We start from the raw sequence: 15018 nt of genomic DNA, 5'->3' as shown, positions 1-15018 counted from the left end.
GCAGAAGTGAACCCACATTATAGTATTTGACTCCGACGCCATAATTAGGTAAACTCTTCTCAAATTCTTTCATGAAGTTGTGTAGGCACTCTGCAACTTGAGGGTCACGCTCTTCAATGTCATTTATGGTTCTTTTGCAAAGCAAGTGGAGATTTAATGTCTTTTTGAACTTTATGCATAGTCACTAGATTTTCAGAAGACCAGGAATCAGAGCATCGCTTACATTCTGCCAGAAATGGTAAAATGTTGTAAATACTAATAAACTCTAACTCATCCGGAATCAAACTTTGAAGATCTGGTTTGTTTAGAGTTTCTAGAGCAACCAGTAAACCAGCCTTCAATCTGAGAATTGACTTAAGCATCATAAAGTTAGAATTCCATCTTGTTACAATTGGCTGAATGATCTTTACTGGTTCTATATTTGCTTCCACGCACGCTTTCTTGATGTCCTGCCAGTCTAATGAACTTTGGTGGGTCCTTTGAGCAAGTCCTTTACATTTCTTAATTATACCATTGATTCCTTCTGATTTTTCTACAGCCTTTGTTAAACAAGTGTTGAGCAGATGATCGGCACAGGTTAGATGATCACTGATCTCTTTGCTTTCCGTGATTGCTTTCTTCATGTTGGCTGCAGCATCAGTAACACCCACTTTGTAAAGGTCTTCCCTCTGAAGACCAGGAAATTGAGAAATCATGTGGTCTATTCCTTGTGCAAGCAAAACCCCTGTATGTCTCCCAATAAAGTTTTGGCAATCCAAAGATAAGTTTTTGAGTTCAAAGTCTTTGGTAACATAATGCAATGTAAGGGAGACGAAGGGATCACCATTTCTTGCAGTCCATCCATCTGTAGTGAAAGCTGCCATTTCGCAATGCGGGATGTCTCTCTCAATTTGCATTTTTACATCACGTCTTAGACTGCGATAAATCATTGGTAGCTTGAATTTGGATAAGGTGGTTGGACTTTTTAGGTTGGCTTGTGGACAAAGATAATTCAGCAGCATTTTGAAGCCAGCAGTTTCAATAACGTGAAACGGGAGGTTAGAGAGAACTAGTGAAAGGGTTAGGATGGTATCAAATTCCAACTGTTGAGCACTTTGTGAAGGCCACTTTATTGTTTCAGTAAAGTCGTCCATTTTTGTTTGGTGACTTGATGATGCATCATGTGGGAGGTTATCAAGCCTTTTGTTTTTATTAATAGGACCAAAATATCTTCTTATGGTACTGGACTTATCAGCCTCTGCCTGAGCATTCCTCTTTTCTTGAAATTTCTTCTCTTTATTTTCGTTATCGACTTTTTGCATCTGGTAAAAAGATAGCGGATTGCAGGATCTGAAATAAAATAGTGGAATTATATATGTTTAAAAGGATGCGAATTACAATGTTTCAGTAGTAGATAGTTCATAAAAAATAAATACATGAACCACAAGACACATTAGTGTTTTTTTAAAAATTCTAAATAATTTTTTTTTTATCATGTTGCATTTTACCATGGACATATAAGAAATGGACGTGCAACCTATTGTTTTTTTTGCGAACCATGCTCGTTGCGCATAGTTAGAAATTAAATTATATTAAAGTCTGTCGGATTTAACGAAAATTTTTGGACTCGTCTAACCAGTCATTTCAACTTCCTCTCATTTATTAAAGATAACAGCAAAAGAACCAAGTTTTAAGCTTAATTTTATATAGATAGACATTCTTAATACCTTAAGAAATAACGCGGACAATGAAAAGAAATTGAGATCATTTGCTTGACTACCTTAGTACATGTATAACTTGAGATAAAATAAATAATACAAAAATCAAATTGTTTTGTAGCTACCTAGAGCACAATGCTTTCATGTCTAGGGAATTACTCCATCTATTATATTGCTGTAGACATCCAGTTTATGAATATTATAGAATTTTCTATTTTTATGTTTAACAACAGAAATATATACAGTAAAGGATGAATAACTTATACATAAAATGAATGTAAATACAATAAAGAAAAAAATAATTTGTCACAGTTTTAAAGAATTTAGCAAAGTCAATTTATGGCAAACCGCAAGATTAACTAAGTATTTAATATTAACATAAAATGATTTACCAGCTATATATAAACTAATTTTTATTTGACAAAAACAAATGGGTTATTGTGAGCTTATTATGACAATTGAAATAATATATGAAATATGAAAAGCGAAAACATGAAATATCTGACCGCATTTTGCAAGATAATTATAAATTTGAATAACTTTTTAAAAGGTTATGCTTTATTAAATGAATTATAAAAAAGTCTATAAGAAAATACACCTACTAAAAAAATAATGCATTAAGGAATATAAATTATGGAGCTTATAAAGTAGCCGAGGCAAAAAATGGCGACATGTCGGAAAAAATACTAAAAAAATACACAAAATTAAGGCTGGTGAATGAAGGACCAAGGAGTTGAATGAAACCAGATCTTAATAAGAAATTTAATTTAAGCTTTTTTATACTTCGCTATACTTTTTTTAGTCATTTTAAAATTATCCATACAGATCTATTTTATCATTGACAGACTTTGTTTACACGAAAAAAGTTCCCAAATTTACAAATATTTATCTTGAAAAAATGATGAAAATCTGTTCGTGCCGACAACTAATTTCCTTTACCTTGGTGTAATTTGTTTAGTAATTTGTCAACGCGTGAAGTAGTTACTTTATCCTGAAGTACAGTCTTATTAAACAAATGCTATAAAAGTTTAAACTAATACCACGAGATCAGAGGTTCTGTTTTTAAACTGTGGGCAGCCATTTTAATGGATTTTTTTGTTGACTGGTGAAAATTTAGAGTTAGGACCTCTTTACATGGAAAGCGGGCTGGCTCGGCAAACGAGCCAGCCCGTTTACCGAGATCTCGACGTTGTCCTTATTTCAACTTAATTTTATTTTGCGTTTATATGAATAAACAAACTAGCCCGGATCGCTATCCGGGCCAGCTCGTTTATTCATATAAACGCAAAATTTTTCGAAGCCAGTTTTGGCCTCTCAAGAAGGCGGCGGATACAACGAACGGCTATATGAAAATTAAGAAACTAATGATAATCAAATTTTATATCTTAAGCTAGGGTTGTTCGCCGTAAAAAAAAACTTGCGATAATTTCGCATTTTTATCTTCCGTATTTCAAGTCGCTATTGCGGAATTTGTTCTTGCGCAAATTTACCTTCCGTAATGCGTTATACGAAAAAAATAAATAATTATTATTCCGTAATAACTCTTTACGAAAAGAAACTTGCGAAACAAAGCATTTCGAAAGAATACTTGCGAAACAGTTCCTTACGGAAGGAGCGTTTCGGAATGTGCGCTTACGGAATAGACTCGAAAGCAGTCATTAAATTGCTATACAAAAAAATATTATTATTTATTATTTGAATGATGTTGTTAAATGATTCTTCAATATATATATATATACATACATATATATGTACTTCTAAGTTAGGAGGGGGGAGGGCGCTGAAACAGAAATTAGGGGGCCTGACGCAGCTGAAATCTTATTAGAAAAAACTGAAACTTTGAGTTAGTTTTGTCTCTATGCCAGTGTTTATATGCATTAATATTTATCAAGTACCGACTTTGGTTCACTTCCGACTTTCGGTTGTTTATTGTCTTTGGCTTTGCAGAAATGGAGGTTTACTATTTATATTCTCATATATAAAATCTTAAAAAAATATTTGGTTCCATTACATTTTTTATTAATTTATTACTATTTTTCAGACTAGTTATAGCTCTGAAACTTTCAGTGCTTGTAGAGTCCTGGTGAGCTTCTATGTTAAAATTGTTTCCAGGGGCGAAGACCCGGGAAAGGGTTGTATTGTACGTACCCGCTTTTTTGCTGCAAAATCTTGCAACTAATTTTTTACTGCTCTCCAAATTAGCTAGAGCTTTAAAACTTTTAGCGATTGTATAGTCCCAATAACGCTGGGATATTGAAAATTGAGGGGAAGGGGAGGATCAAAATTAAAGCGTACGTACTTAAATTATGTCTTTTTTTTTATTTCAACTGAAGCATTGTTTCCCAATCACGGAATTTTATTCGTATAAAACCGTTTTTTTTTTCCAGTAACTTACTGACTCAGGGACTAATTAACTGCTCTCTCACAACTTCGGGTAAGTAATGAATATAAAGAAAGGAACAGGAGAAAAACTGCTTTGAGTTACACTAATGACAAGTTTACATTAAAAATTAGTTCGGTAATGACCTCATTTTTTACACCGACTCATTCAAAACAACTCAATTTCTGCAATAAAAAATCTTTCATTAAAATTTAAGATTTGGTTATTTAATGTTAACATGTTAGTAAAAGTTTAATTATTGCGTTATTAAAACAATTATTACGTTATTAAGATAATTATTTCGTTAGTAAGATAATTATTTGACAAATATAATAAAAAGTGTTGCTAAAATCAATGTATAAAAATCGTTAATAGTTAATTGAAAGTTGAAATTAATATTTCTGCATAATATTAAACTTTATAAAATTAAGCATACTCAAAAGCATGGGATGTAACCGGTTTCTTTGTTCATCTCGTATAGTACCTGCTACACTAAATAAACTTTCGGATGCAACTGAAGTTGCACTTAAGCACAAAATCACTTTACAAGCTAGCGTTATAAGTTTATAGGTGTCACCTTCTGTTTGATAAAAAGCCATACACCCATTTTCTTCTATAGCTAATTTGTTTCTCTCATTAACCATCATTAAATGTCTGTCATACTTTTCGAATTCCAAGTTTATTTGATGAATTTGATCCACAAGCAGATTTGTACATGGTGTTATTAAAAGTTTATCCGTTTTTTGTGATACAAAAGTAATATTTTTATGTCTTGGTGCATTTCCATTACTCGCATTATTTGACAATTGGTTTGATGGAATTGATGGTGTTAAATGAATGGCATCTTGCGATGACAAACTAACTTGTTGCATCTGCGGTGTTAATATTTTTTTAATAAAATTTTTTGCTCGAATTATTAAACCAAGACGTTGGGTTATATCTTCCACAAATTCAAATTTTTTATATCGAAAATCAAGATAAGTAGCTGCCACAAAAATATCATCAGTTAAAAGATAATTTAGGCGACTTTTTAAAGAATTTAGTAACTGAAATTTTAATGCTTCTATTAGATCTGCAGAGAATTCCATATTAGTTATTTTACTATTCAATAAACTGTAAACAGCTGGAAATAATAAAGAAACTGTAGGATAATTTCGACCACTTAAGCTTATTGTCAAATCTTTTAGTGATTCAAACAAATTGCAAAAATCATTTATTATTATAAACTCGTCATCTGAAGGCACATATTGAAAAATGCATTCAGCACCATTTTCATATTTCATAGATAATAAAGCATCTTTATATGAAAAAATTGAATCAAGCATATCATATGTTGAATTCCATCTTGTTTTAACATCTTGCACTAATTTTATCTTTACGTCATATTGTAATATATCTTGTTTTTCTTTAAGTCTTTTCGTTAATCCTATATTTTAATATAGAGATATTAAATAATAATAAATAATGAACTGAATAATGTAATCAATAATTTATGCTCTAACAATATCAAAAACATTAATTCTGAAAAGTTTGTATAAAATAATTACCTTCACTATGTCTAAATAAACCAACTAATGATTTGCACTTTGCAATCAAGCTATTAAGTTTATCTTTAAGTAAATTAATTTCTTCATATTTTCGAGCTTCAGCTTCTGTTATCTCGACTGTTCGTAATTCGTCATCTTTATTAAACTTTTTTATATTTATGATATTTCTCCCTATAACATTACAATATTTATTTATAACAATAATAAACATAATATTAAAAATAATTTAAAAAAGTACATACCCTTACAGTTGGTATATCGTTTGATATTAAATTTTTAAAAAAAATCGACTGCGCATGAATTTATTTTATGACCAACGCATGGAAAATATTTTAATAGAGGATCTAAATCTGTTAAAGCTTTTTTCATGTTAAATCCAGAGTCTGCTACAGCGTATAGAGCCTAAATTAAAAAAAAAAATTTTTATAATCCATACTCTTCTTGTGATATATTTGAAAAAAATGTAATTCGGTCAAGTGATATAAACCCAGAACTCGACTACGAAGACGATAATTTTTATCAACATAATGAAAAGTTGCACTTAAATAGGCTTCTTGCGAAATTGAAGTCCAAATATCGTGTGTGAGCGAACCATATGATAAATCGTTCATATCTTTTTGTACATTTATCTTTACTCTTTCATACTTAAAATAACATAGTTATATATATATGTATATATATATATATATATATATATATATATATATATATATATATTTGTAAAAAATACTTACCATTTTCGGAACTAAAGTATATGATATTGTTTGTCGTTGAGGCAGTTTGTAATCTTGACTTAAACATTTAACAAAATCAATAAATGATTGGTGATTTACAAGGCACATCGGCATATTGGCTTTGAGAAGGAAATCAAGCAATTTCTCAGTTATAACTTCTTGTCTTTTTAATGTAAACCTTTTATTACTGTAGCTGTTTTCATCAACTTCTATTTCTTCATTTTTTTCAAAATCTAAATCGTAAAGAACATCTAGTTCTTGTCTTTTGACATTACAATTCGATGGTCCAAATATTTTATGAACAGATTTTAGGTGCCAAATTATGTTGCTTGTGGAATTGCCGGACCATTTTATTTTCCATTTACTATTGTCCTCGGGATACTTCATTTTACAATGTTGAAATATTACAAATGTATTATTTTTTTGAAGCAAATCTACATGATCCCAAACAAATGACTTACATGCTGTAAATTTTCTTTTTTCCCCCAAAATGGGAAAGTTTATGATGTTCAAGTTATGTTCATTATTTAACTCTTGTTCATTGAAAGACATTTTTAGTATATTTTATGAAAGTCTAGGTTTATTTATAAAAATTTACTAACTGAAACTTATCAATATCATTATACTTAAAATAATTAGTATTTTAGTTACCTAGTTAATTATACGTATTTGATTCATAAAACGTAATTAAATATTTGTAATTAGCCGCGTTTCGCAAGTGTTTTTCTGTTAAGAACCGTTTCGTAAGTTGCGGTGCGAAAGAGTTTCGTTTCGAAAGAAGTTTGGTTTTTTATCATTATTTCAAAAAATAAAACCTTAAAATGTTCATATGTTGCAACACTGAAAATAAAATTTGATTATAAACCTTTTGGTATATAAAAATTTTATTTTTTACAATTATATCCGTTTGGCCGACAAAATTTTGTTATAGACTTCAAAATGTCGTTTAGCGAAAGAGCTCGTTCCGCAAGTGCGACTTCCGTAAGCGCTACTTTCGTATGTAGCAAAATAGTTTTATTTCGCAATTCAACTTGCGAAAGGCGACATTTCGTAAGTAGCATTTGCGAAATGAACATCAACGGTTTTTTTTGTTTCGTAAAATTCGGTACGAAAAAAAAAAATTCCTGATTCTCAATATCCTTCCGCAAGAATTTTATTTTTCCGGAATTGTACGAAATATTGCGGTTAACAACTCTATTCTGTACTAATTATATTAAGATTAAGATTATTATTATTATTATTACTATTATCATTTTTGTGTGTGTCTGTTCTGTAAATTTATATTTGTGGCTTAAATACTTTTATGATTATAATAATTTTAAATTACGCTGTGGCTTTGATGCACGATTACTTTATTTTAAATTTTTAAGCAAAAAAATGATTGAAAGTAAATAATGCCGTTTTATTTGATTTGTAATCAAAATGAAATACGATATTCTTGTAACTTACTAAAAGAATATTATAGTCACTAAAAAGTTTCACAAAACGGCCATTCAAGAAAGAAAAAAGCAAAAGTTTTATAATGGCAGATGATTTTGACAATTTTGTTGTTAAATCAGAAAGTGTTGGAGATAATAAAAAGGGAATATCTGTTACCACGTGCGCTTTATTCATCATAGCAACAATGGCTGGTAGTGGAATTTTAGCGATTCCTAAAGCTGTAAGCGACTCTGGCTGGACAGGAATACTAATGTTGGTACTTGGCTGCTGTATGTCGCTTTACTGTGGAATTATTCTCGGCCAGTGTTGGATGCTAACAACGAGCACGACAGAAAGTTCCAGACACCATCTAAGAGATCCGTATCCCGTGATCGGTAAATTCGCAGCTGGCAAATGGGGAAAAAGATTAGTTGAGATCTGCGTCCTTGTAACTTTGGTTGGGGTTTGCACAGTGTTTCTGTTACTATCGTCGCATCAAATATCGTCGTTAGCCAACACAAAAATCGGTTCGTTGACTGCGCAGAACGAGTTTAGAGTGTTTGTTTTGCTGTGCGGACTTGTCCTTCTACCTTTCACTTGGCTGGACTCTCCAAAAGAAATATGGCAGTTTGCTTTAGGGGCAAGTTTGTGCACCATTATCGCATGCGTGTTCATAATTATACGAACGAGCATGTACTTGTACGAAAATGGCATTGCTCCAGCCAGTGCGAGGAAAACAGAGACTTTTGAATCTTTTTTTTCAGCCTTCGGAACAATAGCGTTTGCGTTTGGAGGTGCAACAGTCTTCCCAACGTTCCAAACTGACATGAAGTATCCGCAACGTTTCCCTCTTTCGGCAATATTAGCGTTTATTGCTGTCCTTCTTATGTACGTCCCTGTTGCAGTCTTGCCCTATCTGGCATTTGGTAGCGCAGTAGACGACAACATTTTGAAAACGCTGAAGGAAGCAAAAGGACGAGGAAGGTTTATGATTACGATATCTGAAGTTGTGATCACTTTTCATCTGTTGTTTACTTTTGTCATCACAATAAATCCGATCAGCCGACAATTTGAAAAATACTTTAAAACAGAACACAGTAAGAGTTTTCAATTTTTTCACTAGTAAAGCTTAATAAACTGCAACCAACTATGCAATAAAGCTAAAAACAAAACGTTTATTTTCAAAAGCAGTTTCCACGTATCGAAAAAATGTCCGAGAGCGCACGAGAAACATTTCTGTTCTGGGACATTATTTCCATAAGTGGGAACTAGCTGCTATGCTTACGTTACACAGTGGGCCAGAATTCACTTTTACTGGACAAAATTCGTAACTAATTTAATATTAGAGCTATATTCACTAAAATTAGTATGAGTACTAATATGATGTCTGTGCTTTTTATGAAGGTAATATTTTTTTATTTCGTTGCTATGGATACCTTTATTTTGCTTAGCAACAACCTATTTTGTTATCTGCAGATATTTTATAAGTGCTATATTCACTAAATTTTGGCATGAGTACCAATATGAGATCACACTTCTTACAAAAGTGATAATTTTTTAAATTTAGTTGCAATGGATACTTATATTGCTTAGTTACTGGATACTCTCCTTAGTTACAAAGTGGTAAATTGATAATTTGAATATTTTATCGGATTTTTGACTCACCTATATTGAAAAATAATTGAGTATTTAGGTAAATAATGTTTTACGAATAATAAAAGCAAAAAATAGTGCAAGAAAACATTGTAAATTTTAAATTTATAAAACAATAATATTATTACAATAATATTCAAAAATTATAAAACAATAATATCGTTTGAACCTTCCTATCAATCATTGTAACTTCAATAATACAATTCACTTCAATAGAAGATCTGCAAACCTCTAATAAAATCATACCCAAACTTTCTATCTCACTTTTAATGTACTGATCTTCTTCAATCACAGAATCCTTGGATTCCATTTTGTATGCAAATCTTATGGGTCTACAATAGGCTGTGGAGGACGACTTTTGATTTCTCCAAATAGGCACCTATTTGTTGATGTTGTTAAATCCAGTTAAATCCAATGGTACTAGACAAGTAATAAATAATGATTCTTCACGCTTTAAATCTCTGTTAATGTCAGGTTCTGATAAAACTTATTTATAAATGCTTTAGCCAGTAGCACCATCAAAACTAGCCTTACACGTTAGTGTTATTGTTTTTGTTGCTTTGTCGTTCAATATCAAGTGCCTTAGCACAGGTTCCCGAACTGCACAGATTCTTATCAAAGTATGAATTATTAAATCTTTTAAAGGAACTGAAGCTGAATAGTCCTCCACTGTTATTTTTGCAGGATAACATTTCAATTTTGCATCTCTGACATCATTGTAAGCAGGGTAGATGTTATATTCTTTCTCCAAGGCTCCACTTCTAATCAATTGATAGGAAGCTTTTGTCAGACTTGCATCATATATTAAAGCCAGTGCTTCGTCTGCTGAATATTTAGTTGCTTTATCTGTATTTGAAATACTTAAAATGTTCTTGGCAGCAATAACAATAGATTCATCTCTAAATTTTCTATTAGCAGCAAAAAATAATTCATTGGATGAATGAGATTCAATTAAACAAGATACACGCCGTTTTTTAGTTTTATTAGAACTATTATCAAATGCAACTGGTTTTCGACCACGTCTACTTGCAGTTGGTTCATTGTCTTTTTTTCTGACAATTAAATATTCATTAAGTCAGTTCACAAACTTCTTTTCAAAATTTTTGACAGTATAGTTTGCAGATTTCCACTTTTTTTTTATACAAGTAAACAAATCGTTGAACAGCATGTCTAAAATCAACTTCTTTAAAATCAGCAAATTTTGGCTGAATAAATTTTGATATATCTTCATTAATATTTTGTTTTGAAATACTAAGATTGTTTTTTTTGGAGAAAATTATGAATGTCTAAGTTTAATAAAACCATATCTAAATAATTATTGTAACAAGTATTTTGTATTTAAAAGTTTAATGTTATAATATATATGCCGCCCGGACTACTAATACTTGTTATTAATTAAGTTACTACAAGTGTTAGTAATTAAAATTAAAAGTAATTAAATTACTGTTAGTGTTAGTAATTAAATTACTAACCAAAAAAAAAAATAATCTCATAAGAATTGTGAATCTCATTTTAATACATACCCCCAATATTGTGTACTTAGCGGAAGTAAAATACTTTTAAAACAACGTTAATGTAAAAATGAGTTGTTGCTATGCAAAATTTAGTACCATAGCAACTAAGTTAAAACGTATATAAAATCTGAACGGGGATTTAAGGGGACGAGCAATCAACTAAAACTCGATTGAAGCATTATATAGATCAAATAAATATAAGACAACACATGGCAAATTGTGGTAATTATTAGTTATAGTGCGGCAAAAAAAAAATTTCTTAAGGTGGTAGTACACCAATAAAAGTGAAAAAAAAATTTTTTTTTTACTTTTATAATTTAACCAATATAATCATCGTAGATTTCGAATTTTTATTTGATTTAGTTAAATAAAAAAAGCTTCACATGTTAAAACTTGTTTATAATATATCGGTATAAAATATTTTTTATTTTCCACCTAGCAACGCTTTGTTTATTCCGTTGTTATGCGCTTCAGAAACAAGTTAAACCATAAAAAAAGCCATGAAATACTTTCCTTGTCAACTCTTTTAAGTGCAAAGTTGTAGACTGCAACGACTTCTTGCTAATTAGTTTAGTATGATGGCTTTATTGACGTAATTCGCTTGTTGTTTCAAGCTGCATTCAAACTTTATTATTTATGCTATGGTATATCTTTTATCTTTTTAAGGTAAAAATAATATGGGTGAATCAAAGAGAAAACAATTATCAAACAGAATATACAATAATAAAAAAGCAAAATTTCGTGGAAACAGATATACAAAGATTTCTTCTTCAGAAACGAAAACTTTATCTTTTGTTAAATCTGCTACACATTCTGCTTATTCAAAAAAGTTAAATATTGCTGATAAAGATTTTCAAAGTACAGATTTTAACTTTGTTATGAACTTTAGTCTGTTAGAAAACGTTATATCGCTACTGAAATGCCCGAATTTATGTGAAGATAATGTTTATTTAATGTTTGATTCCTCCTAAAAGTATGGGTTAAGTATTGGTTTAAAAATATGTTGTAACAGTTGCAATTGGAAAACTAAGTTTTTTTCATCTGCTACATTTTGTAAAATAAATTTAATTGTAAAATAAGAGCCTAGTAAAAGCATATGTAGTGGACAAAAACCATTTGATATTAACACACGTGTCATTGTGGCTTTTCGTGAAATGGGTAAAGGGTTATCATCATCAGAAAAATTTTGTTGAATAATGAATATGAAGCCACCTATGAACAAAAAGAGCTACAATAAAACTTTATATAAACTGTTAGATGTTTATCAGAGTTTAGTTGACCAGAACATGAAAAATGCTGCTAATGAATTAATCCCTGCAGGTGAAACATCAAGAGACATTATGTGTAGCTTTGATGGTTCATGGCAAAAGCGTGGTTTTACTTCAAATAATCGAGTTGTTTCTGCAATTTCAGTTTAAAGTGGTAAATGTATTGACTTTCAAATAGAAACAAAAACATGTAAATTATGTTAATTGATAAGCTTAAAACAGTAGGTTGCAATCTACATAACTTTTGTCTTATAAATGACTCAAAGCGCATTTCTAAAGCAGAAAAACAATGTACAAGTATAGTGAAATAAGGATGCAAGAAACTAGGAGCTATACAAAGGTTTTTGTGATCAAAGCGAAACATTAGAAGGTGCAGTTTATGGAAGTGGGGAGTTTTAAACAATTTTTTTTTGTTTTTATTTTTAAATTGAGTTTTTCTCAAAATCATCTTTTATAGCCTGGCGACGGAGATATTTTTCAAACCGATAACCGATTTGATCTGAAATTTGGCATACTTGTTTGTAACACATGTATTTGCAACCTCTACTAGAATTATGTTTACAGCTAATTGTGTTCTGCTTTTGTGAGTGATTTTGTGTTCTCAAATATCACCAAAACTTCCAAATATGACTAAAATGCATATATTTTGACTTTTTTTGCTCAAAATCCAAAACTTTTAGTGTATGTTGTAATTGCATAAGTAAAGGATCACAAGCCAAAATTTCAGTTCAAATTTATTTACGGTTGCTGAAAAAACCCTGTCGCCAGTTATTCATTTTTAGGCTTTTGTCTATCAATAATTATGCGCATAATTAATTTTTTTAAATTTTAAAATTTTTACTTTTATTTTAATCATATTATATAAGTTATGCACTATTAAAGATTGAAAAAAAAGTTGAAATACAAGATTTTTTTTTAATGGTATACTACCACCTTAAGGAATTTTTTTTTTAATCTGTGATTTTCAAAGTATAAATGAGATAACATGCTTTGACAAATTTATTTCACACATTGGTTTTTTCTTATCTCTAAATACTCTAGAATAACATGTACTAATTTTTTTTTTCAAAAACGTAGATGTAATTGAAATATAACACAACTTTGATATCACCGTTAATTACTTATTTAAAATTTTTTTTTTTTTTTTTTTTTAATTTTAATATTCAAATGCTTAGAGTCCTGGTAACTAAGGGATTTAATATAAATAAGTTATCAATAAGTTTCTCCTAATATATATAGATACTAAAACTTAATAAGTTTTCAAGATTAGATAACTAAAATTTTTCCCATTTTCTCCACCTACTGGCCCACTGTGCGTTATCTTGTTTTTTTTAGAATTTGGTTTGACGCGAATAATACTTCGATCGGCAATTGTTTTCTTCGTGATTGGTATTTCCGAGGCAGTTCCTCATTTTGAAGTCATCCTATCTTTAATTGGTGGCACTACGGTGACGATGACGTCTTTTTTACTGCCATGCTACTTCTACTTAGTTCTAAAAAAAGATGTTCCTTTATACATAAAACTGTTGCTTTTCGAGATTGTGCTGATTGCTCTAATAAGCGGTGGAACATCCACGTATTCAGCTTGCACTCAGTTGACCAATCCGTTTGTCTCATGATAATTGTGTTTTTGAAGAATTTTTAAATATTTTAAAAACATTATGTAATGTAAAGTTTTTAAAGTTTTTCAATATGAGTATCAACTTCGTATATTTTCTCAATGCTTTTTATAATAATTAGTGTTGAAGTGATTCTTTTTTCTACAGCTAAAACTACTCCTTCTGCAGTTTGAATACCAATTGCTGTAGATCCAAGCTAAATAAAAAACATATTTTAATAAAAAATTACTGCAATAGAAGTCTAACAATAAGATGCTTTTTGTTAGCTAACATACTAGAAATCAATAATTACTGTTAGTTATATTTCTATTATAATTGTAAACATCTAAAGAGTTGAGTTTAAAGTTTTAAAGGATGTTGTTTTGCTGAGAGGATTTACATAAAACTTCTCATTCCTTTTCATTTTTTCTTTCACTTTTCTTTCTTTCATTTGTTTTTCCAAAAATAAAGAAATAAAAATTTCTTTTAAAAAATTTTATTTTGATGAACTTGAAAAATTGACCTCAATCGACCTCGAGATGGCTTGTGATTTAAAACGCTCGATTCAATAAAGGCTTTTATATATGCAATTCTCATTTGACTTTTACCTACACAATTCTCCACAGACTTTTATTTGATAAGTATAAAACACAAAATATAAACACAAATATACACAAAATTTAAAACGCAAAACATTATTTGGGCTCACGCATTAAAGCACCAAAAAAGCTCAACAAAGTTTAACTGCATAATTTTATGGCTACGTTGACACCTCAACTAAGATTAAGGAGGACTTTAGACATGGCACTGATTGTAATATAGTTAATTTTAACGATATTATTACTGAGTTCAATTTTTGTGAAACAAAAACACTAAACTATAGCCAAATAAACTCTGAAGTATTTGCTGCAACCTCCTGCTCCTTTAGGAGATATTTAAAATAGATTCATGCATAGTTTTGTTAAATGCAATACCGCCCCTCTTCTTTTTAAACTTAAAAACAGTTTTCGGACTTATACGTGATAATACACAATCTTATATTTACTTTTTATTTTGAAAATTAAAGAAGCTTCTTTCGTCTTATCATAAAAATACTTGGTGATAAAGAAATTAAGCTTTAAAAGGGAAATGAAAAGATTGGATCTATTTTTTAAAATTCGCGAGTTTAAAGCAAATAACGAAGCACTTCCTGAAATCCTTATCGAATT

General features: G+C 30.2%; 1 protein-coding gene across 2 annotated transcripts; it reads left to right on the top strand.

The window, feature by feature from the left end:
- The first annotated feature begins 7700 nt into the window (after positions 1-7700).
- On the top strand, positions 7701-13922 carry LOC145182883 (uncharacterized). Of its 2 annotated transcripts, none has more exons than XM_090086163.1 (2): positions 7701-8874; positions 11611-13913. In XM_090086163.1, the coding sequence occupies exons 1-2, from the start codon at positions 7881-7883 to the stop codon at positions 11913-11915; spliced, it is 1299 nt and encodes a 432-aa protein (XP_089942289.1). In that variant the 5' UTR covers positions 7701-7880; the 3' UTR covers positions 11916-13913. The 2 variants fall into 2 exon arrangements, with proteins under 2 accessions (XP_089942289.1, XP_089942290.1); XM_090086164.1 differs by having other exon boundaries at positions 7703-8874; positions 13548-13922.
- The last annotated feature ends 1096 nt before the right edge of the window (positions 13923-15018 follow it).

Source organism: Hydra viridissima, unplaced genomic scaffold (genome assembly GCF_058129835.1).
Source record: "Hydra viridissima isolate aposymbiotic clone 2 unplaced genomic scaffold, HvirCarnegie_v1 scaffold_4, whole genome shotgun sequence".
NCBI lineage: Eukaryota > Metazoa > Cnidaria > Hydrozoa > Anthoathecata > Hydridae > Hydra > Hydra viridissima.
The sequence above is the reverse complement of the archived record's forward strand: the minus strand, read 5'-3'. Positions and strand labels throughout refer to the sequence as shown.

What these genes read in the sequence shown, in the direction of transcription:
- LOC145182883 (XM_090086163.1), top strand. Translation starts at nt 7,881, where the DNA reads ATGGCAGATGATTTTGACAATTTTGTTGTTAAATCAGAAAGTGTTGGA. An exon ending in ATACTTTAAAACAGAACACA is followed by an intron (nt 8,875 to 11,610) that starts GTAAGAGTTTTC and finishes TATCTTTTTAAG; the next exon opens with GTAAAAATAATATGGGTGAA.